Source organism: Brachypodium distachyon, chromosome 1 (genome assembly GCF_000005505.3).
Source record: "Brachypodium distachyon strain Bd21 chromosome 1, Brachypodium_distachyon_v3.0, whole genome shotgun sequence".
Lineage (NCBI taxonomy): Eukaryota > Viridiplantae > Streptophyta > Magnoliopsida > Poales > Poaceae > Brachypodium > Brachypodium distachyon.
The window spans coordinates 35,659,942-35,675,347 of record NC_016131.3 but is presented as its reverse complement, the minus strand read 5'-3'; the positions used below and the strand labels follow the sequence as shown (position 1 = coordinate 35,675,347).

At 43.3% G+C, this 15,406-nt stretch overlaps 1 protein-coding gene and 1 long non-coding RNA gene across 6 annotated transcripts; both read left to right on the top strand.

The window, feature by feature from the left end:
- The first annotated feature begins 3,417 nt into the window (after positions 1-3,417).
- LOC100834692 lies at positions 3,418-8,767 on the top strand. Of its 5 annotated transcripts, none has more exons than XR_001405449.2 (12): positions 3,419-3,842; positions 4,320-4,509; positions 4,628-4,727; positions 4,807-5,072; positions 5,169-5,334; positions 5,612-5,669; positions 5,761-5,859; positions 5,927-6,047; positions 6,167-6,268; positions 6,360-6,794; positions 6,875-6,923; positions 8,525-8,767. It is a non-coding gene; the product is annotated as an uncharacterized LOC100834692 (long non-coding RNA). The 5 variants fall into 5 exon arrangements; XR_001405447.2 differs by having other exon boundaries at positions 3,420-3,842; positions 5,927-6,268; positions 6,360-6,450; positions 6,558-6,794; XR_002961732.1 differs by having other exon boundaries at positions 3,418-3,842; positions 4,951-5,072; positions 5,927-6,268.
- A 1,749-nt stretch (positions 8,768-10,516) lies between these two features.
- On the top strand, positions 10,517-15,349 carry LOC100827228. Its single transcript, XM_010229350.3, has 2 exons — positions 10,517-13,130; positions 14,957-15,349. The coding sequence occupies exon 1, from the start codon at positions 10,578-10,580 to the stop codon at positions 13,113-13,115; it is 2,538 nt and encodes an 845-aa protein (XP_010227652.1). The 5' UTR covers positions 10,517-10,577; the 3' UTR covers positions 13,116-13,130; positions 14,957-15,349.
- The last annotated feature ends 57 nt before the right edge of the window (positions 15,350-15,406 follow it).

The window sequence follows — 15,406 nt, the reverse complement described above, 5'->3', positions numbered from 1 at the left end:
TAAACTGAAGACCAGAAACCAGCCGGGGAACAACAAAGAACTTCGACCCCGCCTGGTGCCTGCTAGAGGGATGTGATCATGTAAAAAGAGTTCCTTTCGTACAATAATAGGAAACATGCCCGACGCGACATGGAGTTATAACAGACTACGAATGAATAATCGTGAGGGTAGCTAGACGTCTGCAAGAAGAGAAGACCAGAAGAGTAATCGAATGATGTCCCCGTCAGTGTTTCCATGTAATTAAATTAAGATTACTAGGATTATTATTCATCCATGAGGTTCGGACTTGGGTAAATTTATGTGTTCCTCTCAGGATACTTCTCATTGCGTAAGTACAAATCACGTGACTATGGTACCATAGAATCCCTCGGGCCTTATTTGCCACTGGTGTTTTTTGGGTGTTTTTTAGGGTATTATCCATTCCAAACTGAAAAACACTAAAAACCCAAATGGTTGTTTGGTAGGAAGGTATCTGTTTTTTGGGTGTTTTCTAGGGTATTATCCATTCCAAACTGAAAAACACTAAAAACCCAAATGGTTGTTTGATAGGAAGGTATCGGAACGAATTATTCCTAGGTTTTCCTCACAAAACACTCCATTTTTGTACTAAATTAAACACTTCTCATTTCGGGTTTTTGAGAGTTTTGGGTGCACAACCAAAACTCTCAGATATCAAAACACTAGTGACTAAAAAAATACACTAACACCAAACAAGGCCTCAAGGGTTTACTTTGGGACTCCGAGCTACCTCCACTTGAGTTGGTATGTCCCTGTATGGACCCCGCTTAGAGCATCTGTACTCATCGGCCTGGTAAGCCTAGTTACATCCCATATATTGTACACATGAAGCAAAATGATCCACCGACAAGAAAGAAGGGCCAAAGCGCAAAGGTATAAGAACGTATGGGAGAAATAGAAAGGGGCCTTAAAGAAAAAAGTGGGAGTGTATAAGCCATTTGGTCGATGGCAAAGCCTCGACAAGTTCTACTTCTTTACCCCTCATTTCTCTCTCCAACTTTTCCATGGACGCCTAGCCCTATAAATACCCCCATGGTGATGTACCCTCGTTCAATCTTTACTCGAATAAACTCAAGGGGAAGAGATCTAGGGAAGACAAGAGATTGACTACTCAGGGAGCTCTAGGGTCGAGACCAGGAAGTCTCGTGTGGCCCGAGGTCGACCACAAAGTGTCGGGGAGTCTTGTGGTTGACTTGGGAACTTTCATACGGCCCGAGCACCCTACATGATTAAATACAACCTCAAGCACGAAGGCTGTCATAAAGATAAACAACACTAATGAAAGGGCTTGGCTAGAAATAAAGAAGGTGTATCCCGATGTTCACTCTCTTGGGGAGAGTTAGTCACCGCTAGAGAGGTGTCGGTTACCATGAAAGACCCCTAACGCTACCAAATGCACACCTTCTTCTCCTTAAGACTCCTCCACGAAGTAGGAGCTCAATAAACAGTGGTAGGCCTTGAGGTGACCTCCAAACCCTCACAAAGTTTTCCAGGGAAAATCCACACCATGGATGCTCCCGAAATAGGCTCCAACCGTCTAGGAGTCTTCACAACTCCAAGAGTAATAAATCACTTGGTGAACTCAAAGATGAACAAATCCATTTGGTGGAGATGTAGATCTAGCTGGGTCACCTCTCACTTTTCCCTCGGAGGATGGGGTTGAATCGATCAAAGGAGGATGAGCTATTTGAGCTTTAGGAGCTTGCAACAATGGAGTGAGGGAGAAAGGTTGGAAACAAAACAGTGGACTTCAATAGATCCCCCAGAAATATGCCCATTGGGGCGTTTGATGTCAAAACTGCCGAGTGGAAGGAAACCAGTGCACCCGTTATTCCAACCTAGCCTTCGGGTGATTCTAATAGTTTTGGGAGTCGCTCGTAGGCTAGCCCGAAAGGTGGTCCAGATTCTACTGCACCACCTCTGTTTGAAACTGAAGGCTTTGGATTGGCCTCCCGCCTTCGGGTGCTTGGATTGCGGAGCAGCCTCCGGGTGAACATAGAAGGTGTTGTGTTCACTCTGATGCTAGTCCGGATGGTTAGCTCTCTAATCATGATGTCATTTACACCAATAGCTAAATAGGGCAAGATATCCTTTCAATGCTATAAAGCGACATATATAACCTACTCAAAAAGCATCGGCGTGTCTCTTTTGTCAAGTGTATGATGTCTTTTCCTCATAAGGGAGACGTACACACCCAGCTTACTGTTACAACTAATCCATTGACACCCCTAATTCATTTTGTACGTTGAAGACAACAATCCATTTTCTCGTAAATATTTAAGCTTTGAAATACACTATTTTTTGCAAATTTGTGAATCGTAAATTTGGCAACATAATCTTGATATTATTTTTGAAAGTGGGTTGTGTATTAATCATAGATAAAGTTTGGATTACAATCACACATAACCTGGCTCATCATGCGGGACGGCACAGAGTGACGCAAAACACCTGTACACAACACGCCACGACCCTGACGAGAGAATGACCCGCCGGGTCCTCATCCTTCATATACCCTCTGTGGCCCATCATGAAGCCCATCCGAAGGCCCACTGGGGTTCATGAAGCCTGAGTACCTATAATTGCGGCTCAAGACAAGGAATATAATCTAGAGATTCTTAATTATGTTGATCTGTCGTAACATACCCAGGCTCCAAATGCGAGACATAGCCTCCTATATATAAAGGACTAGGAGGGGAGCCAGGAAGGACAAGCCATCTGATATGCACTCGCCAGATCCAATCTGCGCACCATAGCCTCCTATATATAAAGGACTAGGAGGGGAGCCGGGATCGATCTCTTCGTAATCACCATCAATACAAACACATAGAGAAGGACTTAGGGGTATTACGTCCCGGAGGGCCCTAAACTTGGGTAAACTTGTGTCCCCTAGTCCTTGTTAGTCGACGAGATCGCCGTTACACCCTCTGCTCTCCATAAACACAAAGCCCTAAACTTGGGCATTGCCGAGGTACACCCTCGTCAGACCCCACTTAGCTAACTCGTGAGCCACCACATTAATTAGTAATTTTGAATTCATGGTGTCAAGTCTATCAAAATAAAAATAAAAATTCATGGTGTCAAGTATCTTCATCACTACACCACTGCATAGAATTGCCGACTGTTGTTGGTCGGAAAAAGTGTACATATGGTGTCGGACGGTTGGTCGGGGAAGTTGATATCGGATGGTTGGTCAGGAATTTGTATGTAGGACGACGGACCGTTGGTCAGGAATGAATAATACAAAGGAGTCGAAGAGTCGGTCGGCAATTCCGGCGTTAGCGTCAAACGGTCGGTCGGCAAAAAACGCCGACCAATTGTTGGTCGGGCCTTACCCACCCGAAAATGAAATTTTTGGCACCATATTTTGGCCCAGCCCGCGAACATTTCCGCTCTCTAATTCCAAATCCCTAGCCAAGCCTTATCTCTTCCCATTCCGTTTCTCAGTCCACGAGACAGCAGTCCACAAGAGCACGCCGCCGCCGCTGGTCCCGATTCCGATCCGGCCGGTGCGGCCACTTCGCCTCCGCCCCGTCCCACACCACCGGCCGCGCGCCTCGCCCCGCCTCCTCGCCGGCTTATCCCATCCGCCGCCTGCCACACCCGCCAAGAACTACTGCCGTTGCGCTCGACAACCACCAATCCACCCTAGCCGCTAGAGCTCCGCCCCCATCCCTCCTCTCCGCTATTCTCTGGACTGTCACCGCGGGATCTGTACCGCCACCCCGTCGCCACAGGATCTGGACTGCCTGCATCCCCGCCGTTTCTCCTCGCAGAGGTGGTCCTGTACATGCTCACACCCCCAAGCTGCCGGCGACTTCAGTCTGGTGAGCTGCTCTCTCTTTCTCTTTCTCTCTCTCTCTCCATGTGCCTGCAAGCTGGGAGTTCTGTACTGGGATTTTTCTGTTAGTTTGTCTTTTAGAAAGAATAAAACCGAAGCATTTAGTGTATTGGTGTATTAGACCGCAACAGTAGCAGTCTTGCACCAAGACTTGATGTTAATTTTAATGTACTTGTGAAGAACTCTTTTGTTGATTTTATATTTAGGTGATTTGGTTCATCCGATTGATTTTTGCCATACCAAAAATTTAGTCTGTCCTCTGCCATTGTTAGAGATTCTCTATTCCATCAAATTTATCCGAATGAAACAAAAAGTTGGTTCTGCTAGGGCAGATGTAGATGGATTAGGTTTTAAGGCAAGTGATATTGGAAAAAAGTAAGTGTGATGTACAATTTTGCTTTTATGTTTGTTTGTAAACTCAGCCACATACTTTTTTACATTATGTCTTTTTTTCACGAAAAAGAATGGCAAGTGCAAGAGGAAAGGATAAAGATGGTGGGGTCACGTCGGACAAACTAAAGGCAGTTGAATATCAATTACAAAGAATTAGGCAAATAGAAGAAAATAGCAAGAAGCTGGCAATTGTTCGTGAAAGACGAGATGCACTTAGAGGTCATATGGAAGCAACCCAACCTCCTAACAAGAAAATAAAGGTATGTTTACATGTTTTACATGTGCATGTGGAGCTTCCAACACTAACTATTCCTGAAGTGTAGAAAATGTAGTTTGAACTATGACTTTTCTATGTTGATACCTACGTCGTCTATGCAGGCATCCTCCAGAATACCTGACAGTAGAAATGAACAGCGTGTTTTAAGGTCGAGTGCAAGAAAAGATGATCTTGTAGATTCTGGACAACAACCTTCGAAAGGTACATATAGTTAATTATACTTCTCCTTATTATAGTGATCTCATGGCACTAGATAGTAACTATGACCATTGTCATGTAGAGGTTATTCATGAGCTTGATGGTAATGGTAATGGTGAAAAGAAAGGTGGAAGAAAAATTACTCAGAAGTTAAACATTTATTCGAGGTAGACTAAACCTAAAATCAAAATTCCATTTAATGAGCTTGGCCAGCCTTATGGGGCAGATGCAACTGAATTTGCAAATTTCATTGGTACTTTGGTGAGGAAGCATATATCACCTGCGAAGTTAGATTGGAGAGATGTTGAGCTGGAAGCACAGAAGTCACTGGTGTGGAATCACTTACAGGTATGTGTGGCAGACATGGCTTATTACTTACAATTTATGTTCTCATGTCTGTTGCTATCTAGCTGATGATCGTCCTTTTCTGATTTCAATTATTAGGCTTTCTATGAGCTGGACTAAATGGAAGGAATGGAAGGCTGATTTAAAGAAGACAAAGTTTGATCCTGAATTGACTGATGAACAACTTATGAGAAGATGTGATGGGAGAATTAGTAAACGTGATTGGGCTACCCTTATTGAATATTGGCGATCTCCAGAATTTGAAGTAAGCCATCCTGCCTACATATATATAGATATACTGAGCTGCTCTTTTTAAACTTTTGATATGAACTGGATATTTTAGCATTTTTTTAGCTTTATGTACATAAACTAAACTGAATGGCAGCAGCCTTGCTTGGAAGAGCTTATATTATGCTAATAAACTTTGCATACGCCAACAGTACCCTCAAGAACTGTTTTCTTATGTTGATGGTCCTCCCCTTGCTCAGGTGTCCTAACAATCATTAACCTGAAGTTTGGTGATCAAATTTTTATTCTTGTAGGCTCGCAGTGCAAGAGCGAAAGAGAATCGTGCCAAGTCGACGGTGTCGCATACAACTGGTAGCAAGAGTCATGCCTTATCTCACTTACGAATGATATGATGTTGTATTTCAAAGCCTAATACATTGTACTAAACTTGGACTGATTGTAGGCTGATGAACTTGGGTATGCCCCTCGGAGAGATGAAGTTTTCATCAAAACACGTACACGCAAGAATGGGGACAATTTATCACAGGCAGCGCCAATAATTGTAAGTCTTTGCCCATTCATTTAGTATTACTCAAAAATTCTACAAGTAAATGCAATACATTTTGCAGAAACAACTCGTTGAAGAAGCCGAAAACCACCCTGACTGGAAGGAAAAAAGTATTCAGGAAGGTGACCTATATGCACGTGTTTGTGGAATGAAGGAACCAAGGGGTCGTGTCCATGTATTAGGTATGGGGCCAACACCAACTGATCTGGGCACACCGGGTACACAGGTCCGAATGACCACAAGGGTTCTTGTGGAAATTGAAGCACGTTGACAAGCTGAACAACGCCTGGACTCGATGCAGGAGCAGATGCAACGAATGCAGCAACAACTGAACCAATTGATTTCACAAGGAGGTCATATTGTGGGGACTCCTAGCTCTCAACATGGTTCTAATTCTCGACTGGTAATTAACTATGTGCAGATCTAGTCATTGCATTCATGATTGAGCATGCTTGTAATAACTCTATTTAAATATATGTTGTGGTTTGACATAGAACTCAAGAGAACCTGAGGAACGTAATGACGATGAAGAAGGCGATGATGAAGACACCTATATGCATAGAAGAGTTATAAGGGTCCCCCAAAGTAGTTTCCCAAATCACCAAGATGGAAGCCTGATAATTTATCTTCTAATCCTTTCCTACATATTTAAACATTTTTGTTTGCATGTTCCTAAAATAAATATCTCTCAGATTGGTATGGATGTGCTTCTGCTTGCTTGGAATGGTCCTGAAACTCCTGTTGCTAAGGCGACGATTATCTCAATCGCTGAAAACACTATTGTTGGCGGGGAGCCCCTTGGGCTAGAGAATTATGAGGTGATCGTCAATGTTGCGATTAGAAGGGAATCTACGCTACCTTTTTAGTATGATGGTTTACGATACATCAGCGATGCTGTCAAGATGTCCATTGCATGGCCATCAAGCAAGGTAATCACCTACCCTGTTAATTTTTTGAGTTTTCCTTGTATTGTTGGATGTAAGCTGCTGACCGCTGATGATTTTTCTAGATGAAGCCCTACAAGACTGCTGCAGCATTATCCTCCACATGTCGCTAAGGTATTCTTTTCTATAAACTTGAGATAACCGTTGAGACAGTTGTACCTTCAAGCTCTATAAAAGAATCATCACTTTGAGTAATTTCTTATCCAAATCTGAATCTTGATGAACAATATAGTGTTATGATAGTAGTAGTTGCTTCATCCAAAATTTTGTAGTTGTTCTAGCAATTGTGCTTTAAGTATCAGTACATCTGGAAATACAGTGCCTTCTATATTCATCTTCCACAACTGCTCACCTCCATCTGGCACAACACCCGTGATCCACTCATTATATTCATCTTCTACAACATTTGCAAATGTGGTTTCTTCAATCGGGTCCCTGTATTTCATCCCCCTCTTTTGTTATAGCTTGGAGTTGAACTTGATAAACACCAGGTCCCTCATTTTGTTATGAAGTAGCCTATTGCGTCTCTTTGTGTGCACCTGTAGGTGAAGTGGCAAAATTGAATGCTACTGTAATCTGATTCAAGTATTCAACATTGATCTGATTGCAAGTAATCTGAATATCTGATTGCAACTTTGCGAATAAAATTAGATGTACTTCTTTCTTACTTGCTGAAAAATACTCCAATTCCTCTCACAAGCAGAGGAGCTGCATGTCAAACTCAAAATTCGCATCGCCAATATCTTGAGATTTGGTGCACTTGAGCCATGGTTGGACCACCATTTAGCTTCATTAGAAATAGGAAGTAAAAACAAGAGTTAAGTAACCACTATAAGATCTGATTTGAGAACTGAGGACAATGTAAATAACTAAATATTCACCTGGATCAAAGCTTTTGTTTCTCCGCTGCCGTTTACCAATGTCCCTTCCAAATGAGCCTTCTTCATCTGTATATGTATTAATCTCATCCATGATTTTATCTTGAAGGCGATTATCTCCAACCATTTGTTCCATGCAAGTTACAAGCCCATCTTTAAATGATCCATCTACCTCAATAGCCAGTCTGTTTGCATAATAATAGTATGGGTTCAAGTAGTATCCAGCCCTATGTAGTGGCATCTTTAGCTTGTTGTCCCATCTTTTATCTACAATATCCAATACTTGCTGAAAACAAGTTTCTGAATTTTCAAACTGGGCTGAGATCTCTTGCTTCGCATCCAAGAAGGCTCCGTATATGAACCCCATAGCTGGTACATCGCTGTCCATTCGCCTGAACAAATTAGCCAATGGCTCAAAGAATTTGACAGCAATATCTAATCCTCTCCAAAAAGTTTCAGAGCGCACAGATTTGCTGGCTGCACTTCCCTTCACCTTCATGTGGAGATTAATTCTAGATAGGCTGTTTACATAAGAATAATTGCTATACTGATATGTGAAACAAGTTTTTGGTTCATTGTGCTGTTTCTCTCTGCTGTCATGTACCTAGATATGTAAAATAACAGCTTTTTTATGTATGTGTGCTCTCTTTCGTACATGATTCACCTGAGACCTTGCCTTCACGTGTCTAAGTACATCAAAATTTTCTCTCCAACATAAGATCCATTATCTGTTTTATAACAGCATGAATTGCATTTTCCTTTTTCATGATCTAAATGTTTAGAACGTCATTGTGTTACCAACTTATAAATGTATTGAGGCCTTCTTATCTTTTATAGGGATGGTATGCGTAAGGACAAAGAACCAAGAAGCTGGCGGGCGAGAAACCATGAAGTCGGGGTTTCTGTCAAATGGATATTTTGTGTAATGGAGCAAACAATGAATTATTTTGTAAACTTGTATGGTTTCTTGAACATTGAACGATGGTGTTTCCTTTAGTTTATGAGAATCTGAATGGTAACTATGTATCGAAGATATGAATTATTTATGTGTGTCAAAGCTTACTGTTGTGATATATGTAACTTGATTTAGTGTGCACGTACGTAGGCAATGAACCCGAAGTTGGGTTGGCAAAATTACTATCATCTAACAGTTGGTCGGGAAAAGATGATGTAGTGGCATCAGAAAGTTGGTCGGCAAAACTGAATACCATCAGATTGTTGGTCGGCAAAAAGTTGTGGCTGGCTCAACAGAAGGTCGGTCGGTGAAACGCATGCCATCGGACTGTTGGTCGGGAAAGGGTTGCCTATCGGGAAAAGACCGTCGGTCAGAAAAGAAAATGTCGGTCGGGAAAGATTTCATAATAGCAACAAACAGTCGGTCGGTAAAGAAATGTTGGTCGGGAAAGGCCTTTGCCGACAGGACTTTCGGTGACAGACAATGTTGGTCGGGAAAACCCTTTCCCGACCGATCTTCCGTCGCTAAAAGCTGTTTCCCCGACCAACTTGGCTGTCGAAAATCCCGTGTATTGGTGTAGTGCATGTTCTGTAACTAGAGAAAAATTCTTGTCTTCTGGAGAGATATATGGTTATGCATCTATGTTTAAAAATTGGTTTTCTTGACAAATTAGTTTTCATAATTGATTTTCTTGTTAATAGGTTATCTTCTATATCTAAATAGGGGAGCCCCACTACATGAATTTCCTGACTCCTCGTGATGCCACGTCATCGGTTTTCCACCAGTTTCCGTGATATCCATCGACGTGGTCGCACTCTTTTCCTCGCCGCTGTTGCACCCTTCTCGCAAGCCCATAATTGGGCCAAGTTCCCACCTTTGAAGCAGAAATTCTTAATTACTAGTACTTCCTCCTTCCATGTATGTAAGGCCCCATTTGACAATATCTAGTATCAAGGCGAAGAGCGTGCATTTCGAATAAGTTTTTTCTTGTTTTGACCAATAGATTTGGAACCCTAGAGACTTGCAACTTACGCATAGTTAGTGAGTTAGGTGATAGGTCGCACTTAATGTAGATCTTACACCAAGAGAATTACAATCAAGTGACGCGTGGTTTGAGGGAGAAAAATTAGAAAATGCCATTACAATTTTGGAGAAACCAAATTGGAAATTGGGCCTTACATACGTGGAAGGAGGAATATATGTTAATGCTACTTTCAATTACCGTTAATACTATTAATCATACATACTCCCTTTGACACGCGTGAGAGCGACACTTACTCTTGCCAACGTGATGATAAGTAATACTCTTTATGAACACATAGGGGTTCACCAGCAAAATAAATCTCTTAAACAAAGTTCTATTCATACCTTTCTTGGCATTCCACCTTGTATCATTTATTCGGCTCACGATAGGAGCCTCTATGAGGTGGCGTTGAATTAATGAGGAAAGTGAGGAATTTTGTATCTTAGATACGGTATCATCATGGAACCGATATATCTCATTAATTCATGCTCCTATTCTCTTCTCCGCTCGTATTTACCGATTTGACTTACTAATCCGAAGAGAGTGATTCAAAGGTCCTATAATAAAATCAGTGTCTGCATTATTATTTCGGATTGTTTGCAATCGATGTGTGATATTTCATTGGCAACCAACATGAGCTAGGTAGTTCATGTCAATATGTTATCGGGAGAATGATGTTGCAACTATTGGTATACTATGCTGTAAGCATTTTTTTTTAAAGATGAACGTTGTTGTTACACTTGCATTCTTTGCGCATTCTGTATAGTGCCAACTGCCAAAGCTGTCACGTGCCGATTAGATGAGTTGGAACCCCTCGAACTTCTCCCCTCTAATCGATATATACCCAAACGCAAACCCCAACTGAGGAGCAAGAAACCCTCACCAAATCCAATCCCCCGGAGGCGAGAGCCATGCCCGATTCCGCCGATCCCCTGCCCTCCCAAACCTCCCAGCCCCCGCAGGAAGCCTCTACCGCCTCCGTCAACCCCGATCCGGACATGCCTCCTGGGGGATCCCACGGCGGCAGCAAACTCAAGAAGCCCCTCACCGGAAGGCTCCGCGCCGCCGCCGAGGAGCGCCTCGCGCACCTCCGCGCCCACCTCCGTCTCCACCCGCTGGATCCCCCGCCCCGCTCCCTCTCAGCCACCGCCTCGCCTCACGAGGCCGCCCTCCGTTCCCTCGGTCTCCTCGACTTCGCGCGGCTCGACCTCGAATCACAGCCCCCGCGCCCCGATCTCGTCACGCAGCTCATCGCCTATTACGACCCGTCGCAGCACCGCAGCTTCGTCTTGGGGAACGTCCGCCTCGGTATCAGCCGTACGGACTTGGTCCGCGCGCTCTCCCTCCCACCCAAGCCGGCCTCCACGGCTCCCCCTCCCGACGTGGACCCCGCCGCGGTGATCTCCGCCGTCCTGGAGTTCATGCAGTCTTATATCCTTCCCCCGTTCCAGGGCGATGACATGTGCATACTGCCGCAGGAGGTGGCCTCCGCGGAACAGGCGGTCAAGGATGGGTCGGCGCATAGGGTTGACTGGGCCGGGCTGATCTGGGGACTCGTTGAGAAGGAGATTCTGGAGGTGCCCAAGAGGGATGATGGGGTGTGCTACTACTGGCCATATCTTCAAAGGCTCATTTCGACACAGAAGCCCAATCTATTCCAAGTGGTGAAGGAAGAAGAGAGAGGGGAGGTTGCCCTGGAGGTGTCTGCGGATGGTAATGCGGATGCCATGAGCAAGAACTTGGAGTTGGACCCAATGGATGCTGATGCTGATGTGAGGAGCAAGATAATGGAGGAATCAGGATTGGAGATGGTGGATGAAGTTGCGAGGGACAAAATCTTGGAGGAACCAGAGATAGAGGGTGCAGCTTTGGCGAGCAATAACTTGGAGGAGTTGGAGGAAGGGGATGTTGATGTTAGGAGCAAGAGCATGGAGGAACTGGAGTTGGGAGTTGTGGATGTGGCCGCTAATGTGAGGAGTAAGATATCATTGGAGACACCGAATAATGGCACGAGCTTCGATGACTCAAAGGCGGGGGATGAGTTGGAGCTGGGGCTTGTTTCATTGGAAGCAGCAACAGTTACGCATCAGATGCTGACTTCTAATGATGAGGTTTCAGCAGAGCGGGAGGGAGATGAAGATGCGTCTCGTGGCGCAGCAGAGAAGGATGCAAGCCCATTAGCAGAGATGAAAGAGGATGAGAAGGCAGACGGGGAAGAAGAGAAGGACACGACTGGGTTGAGCTTGGGGATTAGCTCTGTCAATGATTATGACAGTATGGATGCGGAAGAGAATGCATCTGTGGAAAATCTGGATGTGGACGATAGTGATAATGAGGAGGCGAAGGAGTCGGAGGATGATGCATTCGTGGGGTATCGGGGTGGAGTGGACATGGATTGGGCGATTGGGGATGATAAGGGGGACGAGGGAACGACACAGTTTTCACAGCAATATGACCAGCACACATTTCGGATGGAGTTCGAGAATTTGAATAAAGGGGATATTGGGATGAGGGATGAGGTAAGCTTTGATGATGGATTCTCTGTGAAAATGGGATCCTTAAATGGGATGCAATCAACAGACCTCCTTCATGCGATGAACTCAATTCCCTCGACGTACAATGGTATGGAAAATACGCATGACCTGTCCTCTGGAGAATTCTTGGCTATGGGTGCTGATGCACATAAGAATGGAATGGACATGGGTCCCGGGAGCTCAATTTTTGGTGGGAATAATGGGAAGAGGCACATCGGGGAAATTGATGGGTACAATGACCATATGCAAGAACAACCGCAGTTTTCATTGGGCAGTCAGCAGAAGCGGATGCGGAACTGCAACGATAGTAGTGTATCACCTGGATCATCAGTCTTCAATACAAATATTGCAGGACCCATACAGAACTTGATGCTAGAGGCTAGCATGCTCTATGAACAGAAAGATAGAGCGCTTCAAGATGTGCTATTAGAGAAGCAACACTTGGTTAACTTGCTGCATGAGAAGGACGCAATTATCCATTCCATGGACTCAGCCAGGTTTGAGCAAGAGAATAAGCGGAAAGAAGATCTTAGGCGCTTTGAGCATGATCTGAATGAGATGGGCAAGTTGGTCAGTGGCTATAAGGCAGCTTTGAAACATACTGCTGCCGCTTTCTTTGAGTACAGGAAGAAGTTCCCTTGTAACAAGTTCCGTTATCACGATGTTGCTGGTGGCGGCGGCCTTGTTCTTGGTGTCAAGGAGTTGGAGAGGAACCGGTTGAAGGAAGAGGAGCGAAACCTTGCTGCAGCAAATGATATGATACATTTTTTTGAGCTTGAATGGTTTTCAAAGATTGATAAGTGGACAGAGCATCTCAATCTTCTGTGCAGCAAAATGGAAGGACTCGCTAGGGATATTCATTTTCTCAAGGAAAAAAGAAAAGCGAAGGTTGCAACCCCGGCTACAGAAGAATGACTTCTATAGTTAAAGGTACATGGATTAGCATATACCCTAAGTTCTTGCGTTCATGTACTGTGGAGGAATTGAATTGTTAGAAGATAAACTAGTTTCATGTATTTTGTTAGAATCCAATGGTGGTTAGGAGATCTTCCTGGTTTCTGTATGGTTGGGGATTCTAATTCACTCTATTTTTATGGTCTATGCATATGCAATATCTTTGTTGAAGTAATGCATGTTTATCTGGTATCTTAAGTGAACTACTAAAGTAATTAGTTAAATTAATAGGATCAAGAATGAAAGAACCTGCATGACTTACTTTAGTTTACTTTGCTATTATTTTTTCGTACTGAATTGTCACGACTTGGAGTCATCAGTTTTTATTTTATTTTAAATACAGCAGCTGTCCTTTCTAAATAGTGTGTGAATTGGTTTCATGGTCTACAGGTCTGCTTGCTTGAGCAAATTATGTTACAGTTATTGTGATTTGTTAGTAATCAAATACCCCCTCTGTTTCTTTTTCTAGGCTGTATTTTGATTGTTTAAGACAAGCCTTTGAACACAGATTACCCCATTAATATGAGGTTTATGCGACACAAAATCATAATCATAAGCATTTTTTAATACAAAAAATCTACGACATCAAATTTATGTCACGTATTGCATAATGTAATTGTTGGTCACTTTTTCTTAAAAAAACAAATTTGGTCAAAGGCTTGTCTGGACCAATCAAACACCCTGTAAAAAGAAGCGGAGGGAGTGACATTTCTGGGTTAGTTGAGATCAGCTCAGGGGGGGAATATCGAGTATGGAATATAAATTCAGGCATGGCTGTATTTTTAGTAAGGCAACATATGTGTATTCTTGGTATGAGGTTATGAGAAGCTTCTAGTGGTAGTGAGATATTCATCACACTACCTTGATGGGCTATGGCCCATATGCTTCAAGATGGATAGGATATCCTAACAAGTTCATATACACTATATTTTGAACACTTGCATAATGTACAAAAAAACTCATAATTGCAAGTGAAGATCAGTTTGTCGCATAATATTAAAACCCCTTCCTTCGTCCTAAAACACTTGTAAGCTACAAGAAACTAAGGATTGTTTGTGAAAATGATTGCTCCTTGCATAGTATGTAAACCCTACCCTTCATGCTTCAACACTTTAATCAGATCAGAATGGTTTATGTTTGGGAGTTTACAATCATAACATTCTTGTACCCCAGTTCTTGCATGAGGTCTCTCTCCTATATCATTGATTGCTTCCTCTGATTGCAAATATATGCCCATTTAGCTTTGAGCACACAAAGCAAGGACTAGTCGAAAATGACCTGGTGCTTTTCATTTTGCTAGTCGCCACATTCTTTTCCTAGGTATTTTATATTTTGAAAATGAGTACCGGTGCAGGTCTAGCTTACTAGGGGCTTGCTTTTGGTGGAGTTGGGTGGTTTTTTTAGCACAGCAACTGGTCAAATATGTCCAGCATTTTAGAAGCCAAACATTGGCCACTCTATTTTTTCGTTCATATTGAATAGAGTTTTTTTGTTCCAGGGTCTTACTTTGTGACTGCTAAAAATGGTAATTGTCTAGACACACATCACGACAGACTAGTAATTAAAGATTTTCCATGATTTTGAGCTTGATTTTTTTCTGGCCTTTACTGGAACTCAAACTATGCCAATAAGTCGGGCTTAGCTGGCAGGTCTTATGAAGTGACCTTGTCGGCTCCATTTTTCAGGACCGTGACTATCCACGTTATTTTCGATATTGAAGGGTGGCTTTAGCCTTTTTTTTGGTTGAATTGCTTTGCATGTTCCGCATGCCCAGGAATTGACAATTGGGATGTTTATGGCAGGTTCTGATGGCAAGGTGGGGATGTTTATGGCAAGGTTCTGATGGCAAGGTGGGGATGTTTATGGCAGGTTCTGATGGCAAGGTGGGGATGTTTATGGCAAGGTTCTGATGGCAAGGTGGGGAGCTCTTTTGGATAAACGCACACATCCGTTGGACGTCTTAATGTCAACAGTGAGCGCGAATCAGCTATCGTGGCAACCTCATGTGCATTGTAGACTCTAGACTTTAGTATACATGACTTTACTATCCACCTGTGACTGAAGGGTATCGTCACACAAGGACGCTTCAACGATCTGTGGCCAGTGCCCTGTTTAGATGCCAATCCTCTATCAGACTGTATTTTCAGGCTCGGTCATGGCAGTTCGATATTTGATTGATGGTTTCTCGCTTCTCAGTCAGAACGTGTAATCTATTCCATTTTTACATGACGTCCGTTCTGCCTGTCTAGTAA

Bases quoted from the DNA above. Each gene is read 5' to 3' on its own strand.
- LOC100827228 (XM_010229350.3), top strand. From the start codon at position 10,578: ATGCCCGATTCCGCCGATCCCCTGCCCTCCCAAACCTCCCAGCCCCCG.